Here is a 26,362-nt window from a genome sequence, read left to right on the forward strand (position 1 = left end):
TTGAAGAATATGAGTATCTTAGTGTAAAATATCCTTAGAAGTCAAGGAGGTAGGTTAGAAAAATGGATTAAAAAAAAACAAGCAAGAAGTTTAAACTTTTAGTAGCAAGGTGAAATAATAACAGGAGGAAAAATGGTGCAGAAAGAGTGACCAGTATAATTTAAAGTTGAAGAAGGTAGGTTTCTTACTGTTCTTTAATAAAACAGGCAAAGAAACTTTGCCAAGTGAAACATTATAGGCGTAAGTAGGCATCCTGGTGAGTATAATGAAAGGAGAGACAGTCAGAATAGAGGTGGGTCAAAAAGATGCATGCTAAGAAGGTGACTGACAGGTGTATGCAGCACATTTTGACATCAGAAGCTGAGCAGAGACTCCAGTACAAGGAGGTTCAAAGGCTGTCTTGATAAACTAGTTTGATCACAGGCTGTAAGAGAACTAACTGTTGAAAGCTGAAGGGTCAAAGCTATTAGTAAGATAGTTTGCAATTGGTGGCCTCAGATAATCATAGATTTAAGCTGAAAACAAAACTATGAAAAGTTACCCTTCTTTTCAATAATATAACTCAGGAAAATATTCTTTTGCTGTCAATATGAGCTTAAAGATAGATTCTTATTGTGTTATACTGGCTTATCTGGGAAGCTGTTAATTCTAACTTTTGATTTTAAATGATAAAGTTATCAAAACAAACAAACAAAAAAGCAACAAGACCCACTTTAGTTTGTAGGCAGATGAGGTAGCTGGCCTGCAGAAGGCATCCTTCAGGACATGGTTGAGGCTGGCTCAAATGGCAGCTGCTACTTTATTCTGGATTGTTAGAGCTAGAATCAAACCAGTTTCATTTGTCTTTAGCGTCATTCCTCTACCCTCAAACCTCCAGTTTAATAACTGCTGACCCCAACTAGTTTGAGGTTGGAACAAAAGACAGACTGTGATTTTAGGGTAAGGAATCCTACCCAGTATATCAAAAAAAAAAAAAAAAAAAAAAGAAGTGAGAAGTAGTCTCTCAACTTTCACAATTTCAACTACTGGTTTTGTCTCTTTAAAAGGTTCTGTCTTGTGAGGGGAAAGTAAACCGGCTGGTAGTCAGAGGTATCCGCTCACTTTCAAGGCACAAGGCAGTGTCTACTGTGCAGGTCTGATTTAATAGCCAGAGCACAACGTCCAGGGGCTTCTGAACCTGAAGAGAGGCAGCTGATCCCTCAGTACCAGCCATCATCTGGCTCTACTATCTGCCAGTAAGGATTCTCAAGCTCTTTCTCCTATGACTACCTAACTCCTCTTCAAAGTCACTTTCCAATATGATTCATTCTGTTTATATTGATTTATTTATCCCATGCATTATATTTGAGTGTGGAGAACTTACTAAAAATTTGAGGCAGGTAATAAATAGTCATTTAAAAGAGCATGCATGATGTAAAAGGGAAAACAAAAAATCCATTTCCTGTTAGAAATGGCAGAGATTTAATTACATCCAGTTCTTTTTAAAAGGAGAGCCTATATTTTCCAAAATATTGAATAAGTTTACAGTAAGTCTGAATATCAGAATTTCCAAGGCAGATTTTATGCATATTTATTATCAATAACATATAGTGGGCATTCAATAAAATGACAAATTCTGAATTATGCATGTGTGTATATGCTAACTAAATGATAGTCTAGTAAATAGATACTAGTAAATAATGATACTCACCAGTGGCTCAGACTGTAAAGAATCTTTCTGCAATGCAGAAGACCCGGGTTTGATCCCTGGGATTGGGAATATCCCTGGAGAAGGGAATGGCTATCCACTCCAGTATTCTTGACTGCAAAATTCCATGGACAGAGGCTACGGGATTGTAAAGAGTTGAACTTGACTGAGAGAGTAGCACTTTCAATTTTTATGAGTTTTGTGCATGCTAACATCCGCTGGATCATGGAAAAAGCAAGAGAGTTCCAGAAAAACATCTATTTGTGCTTTATTGACTATGCCAAAGCCTTTGACTGTGTGGATCACAATCAACTGTGGAAAAATTCTGAAAGAGATGGGAATACCAGACCACCTGACTAGCCTCTTGAGAAACCTATATGCAGGTCAGCAAGCAACAGTTAGAACTGGACATGGAACAACAGACTGGTTCCAAATAGGAAAAGGAGTATGTCAAGGCTGTATAGTCACCCTACTTATTTAACTTCTATGCAGAGTACATCATGAGAAACGCTGGGCTGGAAGAAGCACAAGCTGGAATCAAGATTAACGGGAGAAATATCAATAACCTCAGATATGCAGATGACACCACCCTTATGGCAGAAAGTGAAGAGGACTTAAAAAGCCTCTTGATGAAAGTGAAAGAGAGTGAAAAAGTTGGCTTAAAGCTCAACATTCAGAAAACAAAGATCATGGAATCCAGTCCCGTCACTTCATGGGAAATAGATGGGGAAACAGTGGAAACAGTGTCAGACTTTATTTTTTGGGGCTCCCAAATCACTGCAGATGGTGACTGCAGCCATGAGATTAAAAGACGCTTACTCCTTGGAAGGAAAGTTATGACCAACCTAGATAGCATATTCAAAAGCAGAGACATTACTTTGCCAACAAAGGTCCGTCTAGTCAAGGCTATGGTTTTTCCAGTAGTCATGTATGATGTGAGTTGAACCATAAAGAAGGCTGAGCAGTGAAGAATTGATGCTTTTGAACTGTGGTGTTGGAGAAGACTCTTGAGAGTCCCTTGGACTGCAAGGAGATCCAACCAGTCCATTCTAAAGGATATCAGTCCTGGGTGTTCTTTGGAAGGAATGATGCTAAAGCTGAAACTCCAGTAGTTTGGCCACCTCATGCAAAGAGTTGACTCATTGGCAAAGACTCTGATGCTGGGAGGGATTAGGGGCAGGAGGAGAAGGGGACGACAGAGGATGAGATGGCTGGATGGCATCACCGACTCGATGGACATGAGTTTGAGTGAACTCCAGGAGTCGGTGATGGACAGGGAGGCCTGGTGTGTTGCGATTCATGGGGTCACAAAGAGTCGGACACGACTGAGCGACTGAACTGAACTGAACTGTACTTTCAGTTCTAACTTAAAGGCAAAAATCATCATCTGCCCATGGATGTATGCCAAGATTTTTTCACAAAGCTATGTTTTATCTCCTAGTTTGTAAGCACAAGTCTGCACAGAGCCTTTATGTGTTTATACCTGGTACACTGTAACTTAACACAGATTGTGCACCATTGCACAATGGGGCAAAGGACACTATAATTACAGCATAATCACAGTAAAACTCTGAACCTTCTTATCAGTAAGGATCTTTGTATCAGTGAGCAAAGCCTAGTGAAAGTGTGCCAAAGTGGTTTCAGATATGCATACTGTTGTTTATGAGACCTGTACTGAGCTTTATCTTTAAACACATACACAAAATGCAGACAGTGACAGCTGACATAAACATGCACTGGCCTACAGTTTCCTTAGACCCATACTTATCTATGAGTTCCTCTGGAAAAATGGTTATGGTTTTTAACTGTGGTAAAATGCACATGAAAGTCGCTCAGTCGTGTCTGGCTCTTTGCAACCCCGTGGACTATACAGTGCGTGGAATTCTCCAGGCTAGAACACTGGACTGGGAAAACGCACATAAAATTTGCCATTAAACAATTCTCAAGTATTCAAGTCAGTGGCATTAAGTATGTTCATACTGTTGTTCACTCATACTGTTGTGCCATTCTCCATCTCCCCTCCCCAGAGCCTCCACATCCATTAAACACTAACGCCCATTCCTCTGGTCCCCTGAGCCCTGATAACGACATCTCTGTGAACTTGATTTTTTTTTTTTTTTTTTGTGAACTTGATTCTTGTACATACCTCATACAAGTGAAATTATACAGACTTTGTCCTTTTGTGTCTGGTTTATTTCACTGAATAAAATGTCTTCAAGGTTCATCCATGATGTAATGTATCGGAATTTCCTTCCTGTTTATAGCTGAATATCATGAATAAGGCCGCAATGAACACTGGCATACAAATATTTGAGTGCCAGCTTTCAATTCTTTTGGGTATATACGTAGAAGTGGAATAGCTTTATTATATGGGTAATTTTATGTTTAATTTTTTAAAGGAATTGTCACCCTCTATAGAGGCTGCACTACCTTACATTCCCATCAGTAATAGAGAGGGTTTCAATTTTTCCACATCCGGATGATTGTTTTTTGAGAATAAATATCTCGTCTTATTTCTTTTCATTTCTCTTCTACCTGTCACTTGCTTTTATTACTAAAATCAAAATCACAGAATTTATGATGCAAGATTTAGTCAGATTAGAGCCCTAAATCCAAGAATGGAAAGGGAAAGACAGAGAAAGTTAAAAGTTATGCCTTTTTTAATTGTGGTAAAATGTACATAAAAGGCAAAAGCAAGCTCTGAAAATAGCAAACTAAAGGTAAGTATGTACAAATGAAGAAGGGACGGTGGATTTTGTCTTTCAGAAGGAAGCAGAATTAAAGATAATTAGATAATGTGTACCTAAATTTTTCATCAGTATGGCATACTGATGGAAAGGTAATCAATAATCTAGGATTATTATTTCTGACACTTTCTTCAGACTGTTACAAAAGGTGAGTGATGATAATTTATTCTAAAATATTGTACACATTTGTTTATATAAAATAATGTTTAAAAAACTGAAATTAAGTAAAATTATTCAATATTTTAAACAGGCTAGAATCATCATTTTAGAAATAGGATGAATCATCTTAAAGTAAAATGATAGATTCTTAAAACAAGCAAAGAAGAATTAAACAGCCTCTTGATGAAAGTGAAAGAGGAGAGTGAAAAATTTGGCTTAAAACTCAACATTCAGAAAACTAAGATCATGGCATCCGGTCTCATTACTTCATGGCAAATTGATAGGGAAACAAAGGAAACAGTGACAAACTTTATTATCTTGGGTTCCAAAATCACTGCAGATGGTGACTGCAGCCAGGGAATTAAAAGACACTTGCTCCTTGGGAGAAAAGCTATGATCAACCTAGACAGCATATTAAAACACAGAGATATTACTTTGCCAACAAAGGTCCGTCTAGTCAAAGCTATGGTTTTTCCAGTAGTCACATATGGATGTGAGAGTTGGACCGTGAAGAAAGCTGCTATGCTATGCTAAGTCACTTCAGTCATGTCCGACTCTGTGTGACCCCTAGACGGCAGCCCACCAGGCTTCCCTGTCCCTGGGATTCTCCAGGCAAGAACACTGGAGTGGGTTGCCATTTCCTTCTCCAATGCATGAAAGTGAAAAGAGAAAGTAAAGCTGAGCGCCGAAGAATTGATGCTTTTGAACTGTGGTGTTGGAGAAGACTCTTGAGAGTCCCTTGGACTGCAAGGAGATCCAACCAGTCAATCCTGAAGGAAATCAGTCCTAAATATGCATTGGAAGGACTGATGCTGAAACTGAAACTCCAATACTTTGGCCACCTGATGTAAAGAACTCACTAGAAAAGACCCTGATGCTGGAAAAGATTGAAGGTGGGAGGAGAAGGAGACGACAAAGGATGAGATGATTGGGTGGCATCACCAACTCAATGGACATGAGTCTGAGAAAGCTTCAGGAGTTGGTGATGGACAGGGAAGCCTGGAGTACTGCAGTCCCTGGGGTTGCAAAGAGTCAGACATGACTGAGTGACTGAACTGAAAGCACCTTTAATTAACATACACAAATGTATAGTATCTCAAGTTTATATACTATTTTATAATACTTTATAAAATATTCATGTAGACATTAAAATTCTAATGTTTCTAAACTTGTCTATACCATAATGTTATAAAAGGAATATTTAACATATATATTTACTACTTTCATATGAAAATATACTCTCCTGAAGCATAAAGTTTCACCTTACAAAACACAGTAATATAAATTTAAGGAAACAAAATGGCATTTCCTGACCAACCCAAACTTCTTATTAAAGAGAAAGATAATTTAGTCAAATTTTGTCAAAATTAATTCAAAAAAGAATTTCAAAGTTATTATATGGATATGACAGAAAACTGTGACCCTCTTTCAGAGTTATTTAAAAAATTAGTCACATAGGATTTTGATTAGTTTAGCTACAACATGCACGTTGAGACTATTTCCAAGTAGACGATAACGCTGTTTGACAGTTGTCATCTCAGGAAATCCTAGAAAAGAGAGATAATGATTTACAATACAATCATTTGAAATATTAACTTTCAGAGATAAAAGGATATATTCTTTAGTGGATATATCAAACTATAGGAACCAAAGGCATAGTGGTCCCTGGTTGGGGAAACTATTAATAAGATCCAGCATGCCATCTGGTGTGGTAAAAAAAATATAAAGTAAAAAAAAAGCAAAGTATTCTATGTTTAATATTTCTTAGTACTTATTAACAACATTATGTATTAACACTATTATGTGTATTGTATACAACTATAAAATATAGTGCAACTCAAACTTCAAGCATTATCAGTAAAAATCAGCTGATCCAAGGTTTATTCATGTTATAACATGTACCAACAGTTCATTCCTCTCCATGTCTGAATAATATTCTATCATATGGATATACCATATTTATTTTATCCATCCATCATTGACAGGTATTTGGGTTTTTCCCTACTTTTTTATTATTATAAACATTGCTGTTATGGACATGGACATATGTATGCACGTGTAAGTTTTTTTTCAATTTTCTTAGATATATACCTAGGGGTGAGACTGCGGCAAAGTGAAAGTGAAAGTCGCTCAGTCGTGTCTGACCGACTCTTTGTGACCCCATGGATTATACAGTCCATGGAATTCTGCAGGCCAGAATACTGGAGTGGGTAGCCCTTCCCTTCTCCAGGGGATCTTCCTAACCCAGGTCTCCCGCATTGCAGGCGGATTCTTTACCAGCTAAGCCACAAGGGAAACTGCAGGGTCAAACTGTAACTCTATGTCTAACATCCAAGAAACTGCCAGAATGCTTTCTAAGGCAGTTGTACCACTTTATATTCCCACCAGCACTGTACAGGGATCTGATTTCTCCACAACTTGTCAACACTGTTACTATTTGTCTTTTTGTGAAGTGGTATCATACTGTGGTTTTGATTTACCTTTCCCTAGTATCTAATGATGTTGAACATCTTTTCATGGGCTTATTGACCATGTATCTATTTTCGTTGGAGAACTGTCTATTGAAATCTTTTGCCCATTTTTAAACTGGATTATTTTTCTTTTTATTGTTGAGTCATGAGACCTCTTTCTAGCAATATATTCTGGATACAAGTCCTTTATATTCTGCTTCTACAAACTGAAATTCTCATACTGAAGTTCTTTTTGTTACATTCTTTTTCAAAGTGAAATCTTCTGCAGATACTACATTTGCTGGAACAAAACCTTGCACATACCACCATCAGAGACTGTCCAAGCATGAGAGTGGACACTAGAATCTTAGTTACAATCCCAGAACTTCACATTCAGAACCCTTTGACATAGCAATTTAAAAAAGCAATCAGTTAATAAAGGAAGTAATTAAAGAGCATTACAAAAGCAAAAACTGGGCTTTCCCGGTGGCTCAGTGGTAAAGAATCCACCTGCCAATGCAGGAGACAAGCGTTTAACCCCTGATCCGGGAAGATTCCACATGCTGTGTGCGCAACTATTGAGCCTGTGCTCTAGAGCCCAGGAGCTGCAGCTACTGAAGCCCTCACACCCTAGAGCTGGTGCTCCCCAACAAGAGAAGCCACCGCGATGAGAAGCCTGCACGCTGCAACTAGAGTAGCCCCTGCTTGTCGCAACTAAAGACAAGCCAGTACAGCAACAAAGACCCAGCTCAGCCAAAAATAAATACATTTATTTTTTAAAAATTTCAAAACTTGATAAAGTTGCTTCATGAACACTAGACATTACATTACCTGCAATAAAGTAAGAGTGATTACCATAATAAAACTATAGTTGCAATGGTGCCCAGTCATATAATTTCTATCATAAAGATAATGTCTCAGTCAAGAACATTAGTCATCTCAGAAGTTATTTACTTCAAAGTTGCCAGAGGTAGAAATATACCTACAAACAAACTTTAAGACTATCCCAGGGAGGGTCCTTTGTGATATCAAGATTGTATCAATGGGGAAAACACATCTGAAAACAAGCAAGATTTGTAAACGGAGGGAAAACATGTATATCTATGGCTGATTCATACTGATGTATGGCAAAAGCCATCACAGTATTGTAAAGGAATTATCCTCCAATTAAAATAAATAAATATTTTAAAAAATCCTATATATATAATACATACATATATACACATGCAATATACATGTATGTATTTTATAGGAACTAAAATCTACATTTGTTTATGGAAAAAAAATTACATAATTTTTTAAAGTTAAAAGGTGACTTTTAAAAAACTTAGGTACATTAAAAATAATAATCCTCTCCAAAACAAAGAAACCTAGAATTAAGAAGGTCAAGATAGCAGCAATTATTCAGTAAGTGAAGGTTAGTGTCTGTCTCCTCCAAAGCCTGCTATCTCATAAATGCAGGCCACTGGCCACAAAGAGAAATAGGACAACACGTGCAGGAGGATCAACGCAAAGCCATCACTACCGTGGACAAGCAGCTCCAAGAATGCCCATTCTGGACCCAGGATTAATGATGTCAGAGGCCCATGTGAAGGACAGGCCTGCTCGGTGGTGACTATAGGGGCTTGACTGACTGCACACATCTATCACACATTTTAAAAGAAGGTTAAGTGATTTGCCAATGCAGGGGACATGGGTTCGGCTCCTGGTCTGGGAAGATTCCACATGCAACTGAGCACATGTGCCGCAACTACTGAAGCCTGAGCATCCTAGAGCCCAAGCTCCCAACAAGAGAAGAAGTCACCACAATGAGAAGCCTGCCCACTGCAACACCGCAACTAGAGCATAGCCCCTGCTCACTACAACTAAAGAAAGTCTGTGTAGCACCGAAGACCCAGGGCAGCCATAAACAAATAAGGTTTTCTCTCACATATTATATATTTTCAGAGAACTTTGAAAAATCCTATTTTACCCTATTTATATCTTTAAATACTGAGAAAAAGTGTTTCTGAAATAAAGGCTATAACATCTATCATTTAAAATATAAAAGCACAAATTTTGGATTAGGTATCAGATAGTTCGCAAACATGTTACATATGTTAATTCACTTACCTGTTACAACAACCCTATGAAGTCGGTACTGCAATCACCCCCATTTTACAGACACATAAACTAAGGCAGAAAGTGACTTAGGTAGAGCTAAAATTCATGGTCTGTCTGACTCTGGGGTCTGTGCTAAATTTCATTATTACCAAAGTGACTACTACTACTTGAAAAAATAAACACTGAACTAAAACTTAGAACTTAGTTGCTATTAGACAGTAAATCTCTTTTCTCTCTATAGTACTATGGAAAGTACCTTTGATGACTCATCCTAAAAATGAAAGATAAAAAAGTAACCAGGCCAGTAGACTGGGAAATAAATTTCTGAGTGCAATTCTCATTTCTTTGTTTGATGATGTTCTCATTCACTTTGTGACATAAACTAAGACAAGGGAAGTCTATGTTTTCTTAAGTAACATTCCCTGGGATAGTTCAAACTGAATGAGATCACCAAGAAAAAGGCAGAGAGGACAAAATAAACCCAGCTGCTGTGACTCTGCTTGGGGAATCAATTACCAAGAGGGTAGTCAAATTCTATTGGAGTTTGTTCTCAATGCAAAAAAAGATGCATTCCAAACCTCAAGTGTAAATCCATTATTTAGATTTTAAAACATGATCTATTTAACCCATGATGTTCTTTAAGAATAGTACTGTAATAATATTACAACAAGATTAGATTTAGCAAAGTTTGGCTTTTCTGTAGTCAAGCTCCCAGTAAGTTATCAAAAACACATTTCCTCACAAGGAGGACATGTGAGGGAGATTTGTCTCTCCCTTCCCATGAGCTAGGTGTGAGGGACACCCCTCACCTCCCTCTGCCTAGGAAACCAATGGCATCCACAGAGTGAGAGCCCCTGTGCCAAGGAAGCAGGGTCAGGGAGAGGCAGTTGCTCTAAGAGGCAAAGGCACTGCATCCAGTCTCCTAATACAACAATCCCTGGCCTTCCTCAATGACAAAAGGCATCAGGGCTTCATCTTTCTCACTCTGGAACCCTATGTTCATTTTTGTTCTTGAGATTCCATCTTCAGATTCTCTAATTTGGTGTCAATTATGGGATTTGTGCTCTCAAGTCACCCTTAATTTCCATTAGGAAAGCTCCTTCCTAGAGCACCTCTCCATTTTCTCTTTTTTCCACTTAAACCTTGTAGGGAAGGAAAAAGGTGTCTAATTGATAAGAACGTACCTCCTAGGAGAAAAATACAAATAATATACCTCCCACTGCACACACGCAAAAATAAATTCCTTAATTGTCTTTTAATTTTTTTTTCTTTTTAAAAGACAATTCTAGGCATTCTTTCACAATAGTTAGTGTCGGGTTATATGAACAGGACTCCTAGAAGCAAAAAATAAATTTGAGAAAGATGCTATTAACAACCATCTGTGGGGAAAGTTGAGGAATTGCTGATTTGGCCTTTCTGTTCCTGCAAAGCACCTGGAAACATTACTGGAGTAAAAAGAGGAGAATTGAGTCTGAAGGGAATGGTAGGTTGTGAACAAAAGCAGAAGATGTCAAAATGGCACAAACAGGAAAGGAAGTGTTCTCCACCTCTGTCTGGGCAAGGGTTTATTCATAACTCACACAGGAGTCCCTAACAAGTTCGGAGACCATTAATAAATGAAAGCTGGGGTCCGCGTGTATCCCACATACCAAACTCTGGAGGAAATCCAAGGAGATTTGCTATTTCTTTAGGAGTGAAAAATCGAAGTTGAAGCATTGACAATCTCATTATCTTTTCTTCTTGTGACAAACTGGTAAGGGATTTGTAGATATTCTCAATCTGTAGGAAAACATCCATGATAACGAATAAGTAATAAATAATTAATAGAATGCAATTAATTTGTTAAGATAATATCATCTGCTGTGAGGCAGTTTAAAAATGATGAACATACAGTCCACCATAACACACAGAAGCCCAGGGTAAGAAGTCTGTGCAATGAACTGTATAATTGGCTCTTCAAGGGTAAGATAAACTCTGAAAACAAACAAAAGCTTGATGTTGAACAGATCAGGATACTTTCAGTGTGTCTGTCATTTTTGGTCTTTCAAAAATTCACTCATAAGAATATAAATAATAAATAAATAACAATATAATATAAGAGAAAAATAGTGAAAGGAACTTGGTCAACCAGTAAGTCAGTTTTACAATGCAGTCGTTTGAATGTTTATGGTTTATGACTAATTTTATCAAATTAAGACATTTTCTTAAAGTGATAAAATATATTTAATAAATATGATTTCTCAAATTCTGACATTTGTTTGCCTCTGATACGGTTTTTACCATGGGTAAATTTTATTAACAGTTAAAGAGTTTAAATCAGCATAAAATAAAATGTGATTTCACTGCAGAACTATTCAGATGTATATAAAACTTACAATACATCAAGCTTGTATTCAACCATAACACCTCAAAGAATTTGCAATTGAAGTATTAATAAACAGCCTTGCTAAAATAGATTTATTTTTCCCTAAAAGGCATTTTTATAATATGTGCTCCAAAAGAAGGCTTTAATATTTGTGTGTAATCTTAGAGAACATTAAGTACTGTACTCTGCATTTCAAATTACCCTCTATGGAATATAAAAAGAGGGGCAAAAGGTAAGGAAAAAAAGTAAAAATATAAAACACTTCTTGTACATATACCCATACCTAGCAACAAGAAAAAGACTTATTCTATAGTAAATAATTATTATACACATATTCATTCCAATTGAATATGTAAAATTCTTTTAACATTCTCAAATTTTAAGTAGTAAATAAAATTTTATTTTAAAATATTTTCAAAATATTTAAGTACTGAAACCACGCACAGTACCTGCACATCCTCTGTCGTCTGTAACACAGATCCTGTCCCTTCTATGTAGCGTCCATAACTGAAGAATTAACACAAATATTTTGTAACATCTGCTTGTTAATGATAGATTTCTTAAATATTTCTTGAATGAATCAATTTTACATAGCTACATCTTTCTGAAATATTCTGAATAATATCACATAAATATGCTTTATAATTAAAAAAATTAGGTGAAAGACTTAAGATCATATTTAAACTTCTCAGACACTAAACTTGACAAAGTTTTTTGTTGTGTAAATAATATTTGCATTATGCATTATTGTCATTTTTATAAAATGTCAGTTTTTAAATGTTCATCACATTTAAATGCACAGGAAGTATGCATTAGTTACAACTTTTATATCCAAATACTATTCAGTACTAGCATCCCTGACACATTAGACCAAATGTTATGAAGGTGAAAATGAATAGCAGCTATTTTTCTTCAGATGCCTGAAGCATCATTTCTTCTCATGAACCCAAAACCCTATTCTCTCCAGCCCAGGACAGACTCAGGCTCATCAAACATGTATCTACCTCCTACTGTAACACCGTATGTTTTAACTATTTATCCTGCAACAGTCAGACTACTGTTTTAAAAAACTATATTAAAAATACAAAACACTACAGAAATATAAGATATTAGTAGTATTTCTTATAGTACAATCACTGCCAAACTGGCTGCATGATATTTTATCATTTTTTCCTAATAGATGAATTTAAAATATAAATTAAAGAAAGTCACATCAGAGAAAAGCTGTTTCCTTATATATCATGTGTGTGTCTGCTTATATTATCTACACTAAAATAGACTTTCACATTAAAGCCTCTTTTATACCATTTTTATAATTATAAAAGAATTTCAAGGTTTTTTTTTTTTTAATTACAAAAGTGATAAGTCCTGTTTTATGAGAGTCCCAAAGAGAATCTATCAGACTTGGAAACAAACAACAGCTGACTGAAGTCTTTTAAGGTGATGGAAAAAGCAATAAACCTATTCCCCTAGAAGTACAAGGGCAGAGTATGAGAAAATCAGGATAAGCCTCATATGATTATCTCAGGGGCAGAGTGTCAAGACAACTAGCTAGCAAGTAAAGAGAGAAGGTTTTAATGTTTAAATCATAAAACTACCTATCAAATGAGTTTGAGTGGTATTAACAAAGAAGAGGCAGGGATCTTTTATAAATTCTTCTCCAAGAAAGAAGGGGAAACCCTTCTTTCTAGGTTTAAAAAGAAACTTGAAAAACACATTTATTAACACTTGGGAAATAAGCCAAAGGCTATATCCCCTAAATGTCCAGTAAAATAAATTATGATATACCTATACCATGAGTATAGCAAAATTCTTAGGCAATAATACCCAAATTACATTGTATGGTCAAAAAAATGGGTGCATAATAATGATTATAATATGCTACAATTTACTTAAAGAAGGGGGTAAAAATATACATGTATATTTAGATACCCTGTACACAACACCTCTGGAAGATCAGACAGTAAACTGAAATCATCGGTTGCATGTAGGGATGGAAACTGGATGAACAAGAGGCAGAGAGGAAAGGAGTCTTACAATCTCAGTTCCTTTTGAAATTTGAACCATGAGAACATAACTACTTACCCAAAAACTAAAGAAAATTTAAAGTGCTCTAATGTGCTCCAGATTATTCAATCTTATTTCTTGATATTAAAATTTAATTTCTTCTTGTACACTGATTATGAAAGTGGACAGAAATTTTTGAGGTACCACAAAAAGAAAGGTGGTAAAAAATTTGCGATTTGCCATCTACAGAGACCATGTTTTCACCATGGGTATGTTTCCACCGTGGGTAATTAAGCTCCTTCGAAGGTCGCCAAACAATGGCCTGGCCTTTCATGAGCACTTTCGTGGGCTGTGCACATGATGTTCTGCCAGAAGCAATTTTTACTTGTGCATTCTATTGGAACAGGAAGGCAGGCAATTAAGGGAGAAAAACAAACAAACAAACACATTCTAGTAGAAACATTCTATAAAATGCTCCTTGTTTCCAGAAGAAATAAAAGAGACAATAGCTATGAAAACTTGGTTACTTTGGGTATGTCTTGAGTAGAGACTCTAAAACTTACCCTTTTGTAAAGCACATGGATCTTCTGGAAGTGGGTTTAACAATGTCTAACAAAAGAGCATATCGCAGTAATGACTTTGGTGGTAAAAAGAATGAATGCTTGTCAATGTCATCTTCAAGAAAATCTTTTAGCATTCGCACAGAGAGATCGCTGTCCTGTTGATGTTTCCTGGCAATTTCTCCTGCAGTTTCAAGCTTAAAAAGAATGGTGTCTTTTCCAGAACATTGTGTGCTGCTATCAAAGCAAATATTTGGTTCAGTTTTCTTTTCTTCAGTTTTCTTTTCTGCATTTATTGCATATTTAGGGGGATGTTCAGATTCAGTTTTGGGGAACTCCATCAGTACCTGGCATTAAATAAAAATATATAAATTGTCAAAAGCTTTCTTAAAAATAAAAAATGAGTTAATAATATCCAGTCAACATTATGCAAAAAAAATTCTTTGGCTTTTACTGAGCTGTCATTAAAAAGATAGACATTGAGGTTTACTAGTAATTTATATAAGCTACTACAAGTTTTTCATCATATAATGATAGGCCATCAGTCTGTAGATAATTTATTTCATGAAATTACTGCTTTCTCTAGTAATAAGACCATTCAACAAAATAATAGGAAGTAGGCTGAATATACAGACAATATCATATTTGGAAAAGAAGTTGAGAAAGCAACAGGAACATTTCCAGAAATGTGTTTTGAATCAAAGCTTACCATTCGCCTTCGTTAAAAAACAAAACAAAACACGAAAACATACACATGATCTAAAGGAAAATTAGTTATTAAAAATGATAAGCAGTCTTTGCCCTGAAAGGTTATTTCTATTCCTGAGCCCCATAGGAAAAACTTGTTCCTACAAAACAGGTAACCTTGTATAAAGTCCTATTTTGAGAAGGATAAAATAGTTTCAGGAATTTTTAATGATGAAATCTTGGTTAATATACTTTATACATTGTTTTTGGAATTATCCACATTGAAAGGGAGACACATTGCAATTGTATAATATAATACAGGCGTGTCTTCCATCACCTGCATTGGCAGGCGGGTTCTTTATCACTAGTGCCACCTGGGAAGCCCCATAATACAATACCCATGTGTGTAGTCACTCAGTACTGTCCAACTCTTTGTGACCCTTTGGACTGTAGTCCACTGGGCTTCTCTGTCCATGGAATTTTTCAGGCAAGAATACTAAAGTGGGTTGCCATTTCCTATTCCAGGGGATTTTCCTGACCCAGGGATCAAACCCATGTCTTCTGTGTCTCCTGCATTGCAGACAGATTCTTTACCCACTGAGCCATCAGGGAAGCATAAAACTGGTATTGTGTTACAGGGGGATTCAAATGATACTACTGAACCCCTGTTAGTAGGACATGACTTTTAAGTTCTTACCTGTGATGATTACAGAGAGCTTCACTGAACCACTGAAACTCTGTTATCCACATCAATTTTCAGCAGAAGCATACAAAATTGCTAGCATAATGAGAGAGTCTATCCAATAGCAATCGTGCATTTCATCCTAGCTTGTACTAATCATTACCATATTTTAATCAGTTAAAGCTAAACAACATAGATTACAAAGAAAATGCAACTGACATGTGCATTTTTATCAAAAGTGGTCAATGGCTTCTACTGAGGGAGAAAAAAAATGGATGCAAAAGAATCAGTGGTCAGAAGAGAAATTATTGGGGGGGAAATGAACCCCCCAATAATTTCTCTTCTGACCATTGATAACAGCAGTAATGGTAATTTTTTACTTTCAACTTATTTTTTGTAATGATGAAAGAAATGCTTCTGGTTTTGTTTCAAGCAATTAAAGTGGTCATATTAGGAATGGGAGGGCTTCCCTGGTGGCTCTGTGATAAAGAATCCACCTGCAAATGCAGGAGACACAAGAGACGCAGGTTCAATTCCTGGGTTGGGAAAATCCCTTGAAAAAGGAAATGGCAACCCGCTCCAGTGTTCCTGCCCGAGAAATCCCACAGACAGAGGATTCTGGCAGGCTACACAGTCCATGGAGTTGCAAAGAGTCAGATATGACTTAGCAACTAAACAACATAAAGAGGGGCAAAAGGCTTAGAAGAGAGACTGAACGCATGCTCTTTACTACAGGTGTGAGAGGACACACGAACCCCCACTGGTACTGCCGGAAAATAAACAAGCAGCCTGAGACCTACTTACAACAGATGAATGATGATGATGAGAACAACAATAATAATAATACCTGACCAGGGGCCTGAAAAGGGAATGGCTCTGGCTGAAGCTTTGCAATAAGGAAGTACCGTAATCTTGAATTTGGAATGCCAAGCTGAAAGTGAAGCAGAACAGGTAGTTGCTATGGGAAATTAAAGTGATCTATACTAACTGTTAGCATCTAGTGGAAAAAAAAACCCTCATACACTGTACATTAGTTTACATCAGGTCTACATTAGTTTCTGCCAGACAAAATTCCATTATGAATTTGTGGAAGACTTCCCTGCAGCAAATTCTTGAACCTTTTAAACTGTCACTTTGTACCTTTATTTGAACGAAATAAAGATGGAATCAGATGAATCATATGTCTACGAGTCACTTTCACTTTATATTTCCCAGGTAAGAAGATACGTAGATTTTCTTACATTCATTATTGATAGTACAGTAATCATAAAAAAATAAAATTCACATATAGCTATAAAATTCAGATATAGAAGGAACCAAGTCTGAACTAATTTTAAGATTTGCCTATAATATTATTCAAAATGGATCCATTTTTTTTATTGAATCAAGTTCCCTTTGGGAAAATTTATTTAAGTTTATAACTGTGGTACTTACAGAGGTTGGAGACAGTAGAAATTCTTGGTACTGAAAACCACAATTTTCTATTGTTTGTATTAACAGATCTCTGAAAAGACAAAGGGTAAGAAAAAAGGCTTTCACTCTATAGTTCAAAATGCAGTTCTTATATAAAATATTACACATAAAACTTCATTTTATGTGAAAACTATACCTCCATTCAACTTTTTTAGAAAGAGAAAAATCCTGGGTCTTAAGTCTAATATTTGAGAAATTACATTTCTCAAAAAAAGAGATAATCTGTATTATAAATAAAAAATTGCTAATCCACTGATGGTAAATTCGTTATTGGAATGGAGCTTTGTCTGTCACCCATCAGACAGGGCAACACTGTCACAGACAGCAGGTGAATCGAGGACTCAGTCGGCTGCATTTTCTCCCGTGGGGCAGCCACCTGAAAGGGCCCTGACACAGGGCTTGCTTCTTCAATCCAACAGGACAGAAAATGCCTATGAGAGGACCAATTCTTACTGAAAACATTTCTAATTCTAATGAAATGGACACCACTTAAGCAGCTAAAATTGAGAAATACAATTCGCATTACTCATTCTGGAAAAATTCAAACATATCAAAATGCGAGAGAATCAGCAGACCCTAACCTTGAGATACTTCACATTACTATTTGAAAACTACATTAATGATAAACTACATAACATACCTTAAATGTCAGAATGTACACCTTTATTTTTCAGATCTTTATTTCACAACAGCTCTTATTATATAATATACCTACTCTAAGATGAACATAAGAGAAATACATTTCTTACCTTGTAGAAGATATTTCAAAACCTTTAACGTTTTCTAAAAGAATATACTTCGGTAATTTTTGTAATCTAAAACAAAAACAAACAAACAAAAAAATCAAATAGAATTCCAAACATCTCAATACTAAGAAGTAAGAAGCAAAGAAAATCCTTACTTGTGAGAAATAGGAGGTAACTGTTCAAACCGATTTTAGAAAAGAATTTTACAAAGGATGGAGGTGACATATTTTAACCCTTTCCTCCATAAACATGGCACACTTGATAAGGTTAACATTTGAAATATTAATTTGCACTGAACTTTAAGTGAAAACACAGGACTGCACAGAGCTTTGAACTGCACAGAATGGCAGTTCAAAGGGCTGACGTTTACATGGAATACAGCTTCTAGGGTTAGCAGTGCGATTTTCCAGGCCATGGGCAACAGCATTCACTAACATTAGCATCATCTGCACTAATCCTGTGAGCAGAGGCAATACAATTCAGCTATTAGGCTGTAACACCCTGGCACTCACTTAAGCAGCACTGTAGAATCAACAAACATTAGCAGTCGCTCTATAAGTCATGGCAGAAAATAAATGGCATGTATAGTATCTGTAGAAGCTGCTCGTCTCTATAAAATGATAAACATCACATTCTTCCAGATGCAAAGTTTTACACCTATTAAGCTTGTACAGTATTCTAAGTTTTTACCTTGGGAGAATGTCTAGAATATATAAGAAGCTATTTGTCCTTGGATCAGTCACATCACCTTGCAGGCCAATTCTGAAAGGGATAAGAAAATAAGTTCAAGAATCGTACATAAAGATATCAAGTCACTTTTAAAAAGGCAAAACAGAGAACTACAATTAGTTGGTCCTCACAAAAAATATGATCATCTCTGTTGCTATAAAGAACAAAACATATTTATTCATTTAATTAAAACAAAAAAAGCTTTGTCTGTCTAGTAAATGTAGTACTTATAAAAAAATAATATGCCCAAATGACTTACATGAGGCAAAGAAGAATAAGAAGTTAATGAAGAATTAAAAACAATTATCCTCTTAAAATCAACTTGTTTAGGAAACACACACACACACACACACAATTGGCTGGTGACACCTTTCGCTCTGCCCCAAGGGGGACAAAAGAAGTTCAGAGGGATGAGCTGGTTGGGCAGGGTGGCAACATAACAGTTGATGGCACTGATAACTAATCACATCCAAGTAGACCAAGATAGTAGGTAAGATCAGGACAGTCTTGTTCAATGTACTCGGGAGACAATAAAGGTGAAGGCTTGATTCTACACAAAGGTGTTGCAACTTGGTTAGACTAATTAGGTCAAAACAGGTCATGTGAAAAGGTGGTATTTGGATCAGCAATTAGATCTTTTTTTTTTTTTTTTTTAATAAATTAGATCTTGTAAGTAACATTCAATATGATCAAGAACCAAGCAGAAAGGAAGACTAGATTGGGCATGAATTATAATAACAGGGGATTAGGATTTAAGACCTTGTCATATATTAGCTTCAAAGTCTTAAATTACTTATCAGCTCCTCATGCCTGACAGCAGGACCAAAATCATCAGTGGATCTGAGGCTCAAATGGGAGAGAAGAGTGGACTTGAACAGACTCCTCAGAAACCCTGATTTCTTCTCATTGAGCCCCTTTCCCCTCCGAGTTCCAAATGATGATTGTGTTGCAGAATCAGACTCTGCGGCCATTAGCAGCTGGATCTGGGCTGATATAGAGCGAGAATGGTATCATAGGGAAGATGTCCCATTGCAGGGACATCTGAGGCATCACAGTGCTGGGGCTGCACTCTGCTCTGAGCCTCCCACTCATGGCAGTCAAAATGGCCACACTAATGCATAGCTCAGATGGAGCTACGCATCTCATCCTAGCTCAGGATGGAGATGACATATTATAACCCTTTCCCCCATAAACATGGCACACTTGATAAGGCTAACATTTGAAATATTAATTTCCACTGAACTTTAAGTGAAAACACAGGACTGCACAGAGCTTTGAACTGCACAGAATAGCAGTCCAAAGGGCTGATGTTTACATGGAATACAGCTTCTAGGGTTAGCACTGAGATTTTCCAGGCCATGGGCAACAGCATTCACTAATATTAGCATCATCTCACTAATCCTGTGAGCAGAGGCAATACAATTCAGCTGTTCACCTGTAAAAAGACAGTATACTAATGCACATCCCATAAGCTTGTTGAATTAAATGGCAAAATCTAGTAAGACATTTGGTTGGTTGTCATTATCATTATTACTTAATTAAAAATACTATTGTTAAAAATATCTAAATGAAGATAGATTAATCAAGATTTTATCTAAAATATAATTCCCTGAAATATAGTCAAATAAATACCTTATAAGAAGAAACTGAACTGGAACATAGCTTTAAAAAAGCTATTTCATTAATTGTATGTATTATTAAATGTACGTATCAATTTTGAGAAATGCAAAATTCACAGATGCATTCTTGACTAGCTTTAAAATTTTACAATTAAGTAATTTAGGACTTGAATATTTATTATGAAAATTGACTTTGATTAATCAGTGTTAGGAAGATATTCCTGAATGCCGATTAATTTAAGTAATTCGGAGTAATTTGGGTCAGAAAGAAATATTTTATCTTCAGTAGGTATTAAAGAGGTACCTCATAGTCTCGCCATACCTACAATGACTATGACCAAATCACTGTGCTCATCCGGCAGTTATCTGCTCTTTTCCTCATCATTAATGCTGACTTATAAATGTGCATAGAGAAAGAGAATTATGCATGAAAGATTTCAAGACTAGGGAAATGCAGCGAATGGACTTAATAGTGTCCGTGCCTGAAATTACAGTATATTTGATTTAATGAATCTTTCAAAAGTATTCTTCGTAACAGAGAAATATGTATTATACATACCTTGTGAAGGGCTGACAGGGTGGGCTCATTAAAATCATATTGAAAGATAATCTGTCAAACTCTTCTAGTGTAATGCCCTAAGGAATGAATATTTGGGGTGGGGGGGAAAGAATATAAAAACATGCGTAGAAGGGGGAAAAAGGAAACATGCTAACTACAACTAAATATATCAGAAATTGTGACTGCATATTTATAACACTTAAAAGTTTATAAACCATTTAATACTTTTAAAATAAACTTCAGTTAAACTAACTTTCCAAAGTGATTTTGTGAAGGAAGTGGAGCAATAAGCTGAAGCTATAAAAGATTAAGTGACTTCCCCCAAACCCCAGGACCAGCCCAAGCAGAGCTGGAAAGTTAGATCCTAAGCATTTCATGCCTCTATGATACCTCAAGTCTAATTAAGACTGCTGTGATTTCAGGAATCAAACATGGAGAACTTTATTTCATAATGAATTTCAGCAGAAGATCTAGAGAATTATTAACACCTTTCTATTAATATTATTTATTTAGAAAAGGCGATGTACTGACCAGTCACCACTTCTCTCCTGTCTGTCTCTGTCAGTAATCACCAGACAGACAAGGGCCCCACTTTCCAATGTCTGCATACTGTTTTACAGTCGTGTGTAGTCAAAGAGCCTCAAAAGATTATAAACAAGATGAACCAAACAATGCCTACTGGGCTAAGTAGTTTTAAGATGTACTGTTTTGCTCCTTTATATACAGTATCAGAAGACAAATACAGAGAAATACAAATCATGGGTTTGGCCAATTCTCATTAGGCTCTGTTAGCATATACTGTTAGCCAGAAATTTAAAGCAACAAGCCCAGAATCCCAACATTCCTAGTTACATTTCTAAGAAGTTCCAGTTCATGAAAAAAGCAGGGAAAGCTTTATTCTGAGTTCAGAAAAGAGTTAACTTGTTGAACACATCAGTTGTCTCTATTGTATTCAAGTTTGAATGTACATGTCTATTGTTTTTAAATCACAGGCTTTTAAAAGTAGTTTAAGATGTATATGTAAAATGAAATGAAAATTAAATATTGAAAAGTTCCCAAAGCAACTCTAGAACCCAGAGTTCTAAAGAAAACAATCTGAAAATCATACACTCAAACTGTGTCACAAAACCTGGGGCAGAGCAGTACCATTATCACAGGTACTTAAGTTTCATAGCTAGTTAGCACAGGGCTGTTAATAAAAGCAACTTATTGACTTCACAACTGATTGTAGACTGATTAAAGCTAAATTCCTAAAATTAAAATAAAAAACAAACAACAACTTTTAACATTAGGAGCATCCTAAGTCTAGAATCTAAAAGAAGTAAACAGTTAATACCTCAATACCTGCAATTAGACATATAAAATTACAATTTTAAAGGATTTTTGGAAAGGGTGATTTTTTTTAATAGCACAACCCAAATGACAGAGAAGTTATGCAAAACATAATCACTCAATAAACCATTCACAACTATCTTTAATTTAGCAATCTAGGTCAGTGTATGTGACAGGATTCAAGAAAATAGTTACAGAGATGCATGGATTAACTCTAATAATTTGATATTTTATAATAACACTAATGGAAATATATTCTTTTTTCATAACCAGAGCATTCAAGTTAAAAAAAAAATCTTTGCTTTCAGAAAACATTAGATCAACTTCATGCAGTAACTTCATTTATCGAGTGTTGATGAGCAACTTTGTCACACTACTTGTGTTATTACTTCTCTTCTCAAAAAGCTTCCTGGTCATTCTTACACTTAATTTTCATTTAAACTTTAGGAAGAAATCGGTAGATTAGTAAACAACAACTTTTGACTGTTTTAGTGAATTTATTGTTAATCTAAAGAGACTAAAATATTGTGGCACATGGTAAATCTTCAATAAAAACTTACTGAGTGGATATTTCATGCTCTTTTCTGCCCTATGAACTCTGATGTTTTGTTCATGAATAATTTGTTCAAAATTACATGTTTTATTCAAGAACAGAACTTTCTTGCTCATTGTATTAATCCCCATTATAAAGCAATTTTCTATGACTCATAAATACATTTTGCCTTTAGATAGATCTTACCTAATATCAGTTCTGAAATACCTGTTATGCCTGGCATTTTTCCATTTTCTAGGCACAATATGTAGTTCATTAGATGATGTTCATAATCTAACTCACCAATATTTCAGAGTATCTATAATATGCTAAGCACTGTGATAGGTCTGGGAATACAATGATGCACAAACCCAGCAAGTTTTCAGCTCACATACTTATATTGCAGTAACTAGTAATTTTCCATCTCCTATCTAGCAAATTTGGAAAACTCAGCAGTGGCCACAGGACTGGAAAAGGTCAGTTTTCATTCCAATCCCAAAGAAAGGCAATGCCAAAGAATGCTCAAACTACCGCACAATTGTACTCATCTCACACGCTAGTAAAGTAATGCTCAAAATTCTCCAAGCCAGGCTTCGGCAATATGGGAACCGTGAACTTCCTGATGTTCAAGCTGGTTTTAGAAAAGGCAGAGGAACCAGAGATCAAATTGCCAACATCCGCTGGATCATAGAAAAAGCAAGAGAGTTCCAGAAAAGCATCTGTTTCTGCTTTATTGACTATGCTAAAGCCTTTGACTGTGTGGATCACAATAAACTGTGGAAAATTGTGAAAGAGATGGGACTACCAGACCACTTGATCTGCCTCTTGAGAAATTTGTATGCAGGTCAGGAAGCAACAGTTAGAACTGGACATGGAACAACAGACTGGTTCCAAATAGGAAAAGGAGTACGTCAAGGCTGTATATTGTCTCCCTGCTTATTTAACTTATATGCAGAGTACATCATGAGAAATGCTGGACTGGAAGAAACACAAGCTGGAATCAAGATTAGCTGGAGAAATATCAATAACCTCAGATATGCAGATGACACCTCCCTTATGGCAGAAAGTGAAGAAGAACTCAAAAGCCTCTTGATGAAAGTGAAAGTGGAGAGTGAAAAAGTTGGCTTAAAGCTCAACATTCAGAAAACGAAGATCATGGCATCAGGTCCCACCACTTCATGGGAAACAGACGGGGAAACAGTGGAAACAGTGTCAGACTTTATTTTTCTGGGCTCCAAAATCACTGCATATGGTGACTGCAGCCATGAAATTAAAAGACGCTTACTCCTTGGAAGGAAAGTTATGACCAACCTAGATAGCATATTCAAAAGCAGAGACATTACTTTGCCAACAAAGGTTCGTCTAGTCAAGGCTATGGTTTTTCCTGTGGTCATGTATGGATGTGAAAGTTGGACTGTGAAGAAGGCTGAGCGCCAGAGAATTGATGCTTTTGAACTGTGGTGTTGGAGAAGACTCTTGAGAGTCCCTTGGACTGCAAGGAGATCCAACCAGTCCATTCTGAAGGAGATCAGCCCTGGGATTTCTTTGGAAGGAATGATGCTAAAGCTGAAACTCCAGTACTTTGGCCACCTCATGCAAAGAGTTGACTCATTGGCAAAGACTCTGATGCTGGGAGGGATTGGGGGCAGGAGGAGAAGGGGACGACAGAGGATGAGATGGCTGGATGGCATCACTACTCAATGGACGTGAGTCTGGGTGAACTCCGGGAGTTGGTGATGGACAGGGAGGTCTGGCATACTGCGATTCATGGGGTCACAAAGAGTCGGACACAACTGAGCGACTGATCTGATCTTATCTAGATAAATACCAGATTTTAGTTTTATTACCAATTATCTTTGTAACTGTCCTGTTCTTGGTTAAAAACATACATGCACTTTTCAGGCCTGACCACACCACCATGACAAAGGCTTCACCCAGCAGGTGCTGGGCAAAGTCATCCTCCCCACTCCAGACTTTGTGCAAGGCCAGTGCCTGGCAGTCTCTGAGAGCAAGTGCAAGGTCTCCGGCCCCCTGGAAGGTCATGCTCTTCACTTATTTGCATTCCAAGGTCTCGCTATCTGTGGGCACAGAGTCCTCTTCAGCCACCATCTATTTCTGCCAAGGCCTCCTTCTGGGAGGAGGAGGAGCCCTTGAAGATACTTCTCTTGCTATGAATACCCAGCAAATCTCACTCTCTCCTCCAATACCAGGGGCTCCCTCAACTGTTAGCTGACTCCCATGTCTGCTGATCCACTCAACTTCCCAGCAGGGTGCTGTACCCTAGGGAAACACAACAGAGGGCAGGGCATAGACATTTTCTCTACAGCAAGTAATTAAGGCTTCACTCTTTCACTTTTGCCTTGTTGCTTTAATCAGCTACTCCGATCCCTGACAGCTCAGCTGAGCTCCTGACAACAATATGAAATAATGTCCTAAAAACCTACAGCTTCATTTATCTTTCAAAGAACAGACATATTTTTTGAGTCTCACTTTCCCTTCCTACTCCAATTATAGTATTTTTACACTGCAAAGATTTATGACACTCTCACCTTGCTTCCTGACCATAATTTCTTTCCTAACATGGCAGCTTTATTTCTGGGTTTTCCACTCTGATTCATCTCTTTCTTAGTTAGATTAAGTGACTGAATCATTTTTTTCAGTAAGGGTTCACGGGTAATACAGTTCATGAATTGTTGGAGGTTTTATTTCAGGAATGTTTTTCATTTACTTCTGTCAATGTTTTTGCCCCGTTTGTTTTGCTGTCTTTCATTTGCCACTCCGACATAGCTTTTATTTCTATAATGGTTTTATTTTTCTCATCTTTTTTTATTCTTCCCAGACCACTGACAGTTTTCAAGTCTATTGTCTTATTATTGCTTTTGAATGAAGCTCCAATACTTTGGCCACCTGATGCACAGAGCCGACTCATTAGAAAAGACCCTTATGCTGGGAAAGATTGAAGGCAGGAGGAGAAGGGGACAACAGAGGAAGAAGTGATTGAATGGCACCACCCATTCAATGGACAAGAGTTTGAGCAAACTCTAGGAGATGGTGAAGGACAGGGAAGCCTGGCACACTACAGTCCATGGGGTTGCAAAGAATCGGGCATGACTGTGACTGAACAACAATACATTTATTTGAGTTCCTGAAGATATCAAGTTTTATTTAAGGTTTCAAACTAATGGAGATGTGTGTTTGTAATTTTCTTCTGCTTCTTCATACAATTTTTCTGTAAATATTCTGCTTGTTTATGTTACTTCCTTCCTTCAAAAAGTACTCTATCAGCATAGCCTCAAAGGCTCCTTTCTAATTAGTAATACTCGATGGACGTGAGTCTCAGTGAACTCCAGGAGTTGGTGATGGACATGGAGGCCTGGCGTGCTGCGATTCATGGGGTCGCAAAGAGTCAGACACGACTGAGCGACTGATCTGATCTGATTTGATATGTATTTTTTTAATGGAGATCACTTGAATCTAGAAATTTGCTAAAAAGATGAAAGAAAGAGTAGGTACTTTGTCACTGCAGTTTCTGGGAAGACCCCACAAAGCTCTCTAACTTAAGACCATGCCTCTGTCCTTAACCCATGTTCTCACATTTAGAATGAGCAAGAAGTCTGCAGAGCTTGCAGTAATGTTTTCAGCCCAGTGATTCAGAATGTTTTAATGTCTCTTCTCTTCACTTTGAACAAACAATTGCTAGGTCTGCTTTGTCTCCTCCCTTGTCCTTCTCAAAGCTGCATGATGCACAGAGAGATCTAAATTGAATGTAACTTTGCCATCTTCATTCACTGTATCTTAGTGCCACTACATCTGACATTATTTTTCTCAGTTTTCTTTTTTGTTTTGGTTTCTGTTTAAATCCTATTTTCATTCATAATGGTTTCCCATCCCCTCTTTTCTCTTATTTCTATTAGGAAAAGAAATA

The 26,362-nt window shown here is 36.7% G+C and overlaps 1 protein-coding gene across 7 annotated transcripts in view; it reads right to left on the bottom strand.

Moving 5' to 3' along the window:
- Positions 1-4,889: 4,889 nt before the first annotated feature.
- Positions 4,890-26,362, bottom strand: part of TRDMT1 (tRNA aspartic acid methyltransferase 1) — a 90,740-nt gene continuing 69,267 nt past the window's right edge. For 4 of the 7 annotated variants that reach the window (XM_055543919.1, XM_055543922.1, XM_055543917.1 and 1 more), the window contains 8 exons: positions 18,357-18,428; positions 17,670-17,735; positions 16,882-16,951; positions 16,295-16,378; positions 14,082-14,425; positions 11,961-12,018; positions 10,796-10,925; positions 4,890-6,140 (listed from right to left, as the gene is read on the bottom strand). In XM_055543919.1, the coding sequence (XP_055399894.1) occupies positions 6,040-6,140; positions 10,796-10,925; positions 11,961-12,018; positions 14,082-14,425; positions 16,295-16,378; positions 16,882-16,951; positions 17,670-17,735; positions 18,357-18,428 (925 nt within the window). In that variant the 3' untranslated portion in view covers positions 4,890-6,039. Of the gene's footprint in view, positions 6,141-10,795; positions 10,926-11,960; positions 12,019-14,081; positions 14,426-16,294; positions 16,379-16,881; positions 16,952-17,669; positions 17,736-18,356; positions 18,429-20,573; positions 20,651-26,362 lie in introns of all 7 variants that reach the window. The other 3 variants (XM_055543916.1, XM_055543918.1, XM_055543923.1) reach the window with 1 other exon arrangement.

The sequence above is a fragment of the Bubalus kerabau genome, chromosome 13 (assembly GCF_029407905.1).
Source record: "Bubalus kerabau isolate K-KA32 ecotype Philippines breed swamp buffalo chromosome 13, PCC_UOA_SB_1v2, whole genome shotgun sequence".
In the NCBI taxonomy this organism is placed as follows: domain Eukaryota; kingdom Metazoa; phylum Chordata; class Mammalia; order Artiodactyla; family Bovidae; genus Bubalus; species Bubalus kerabau.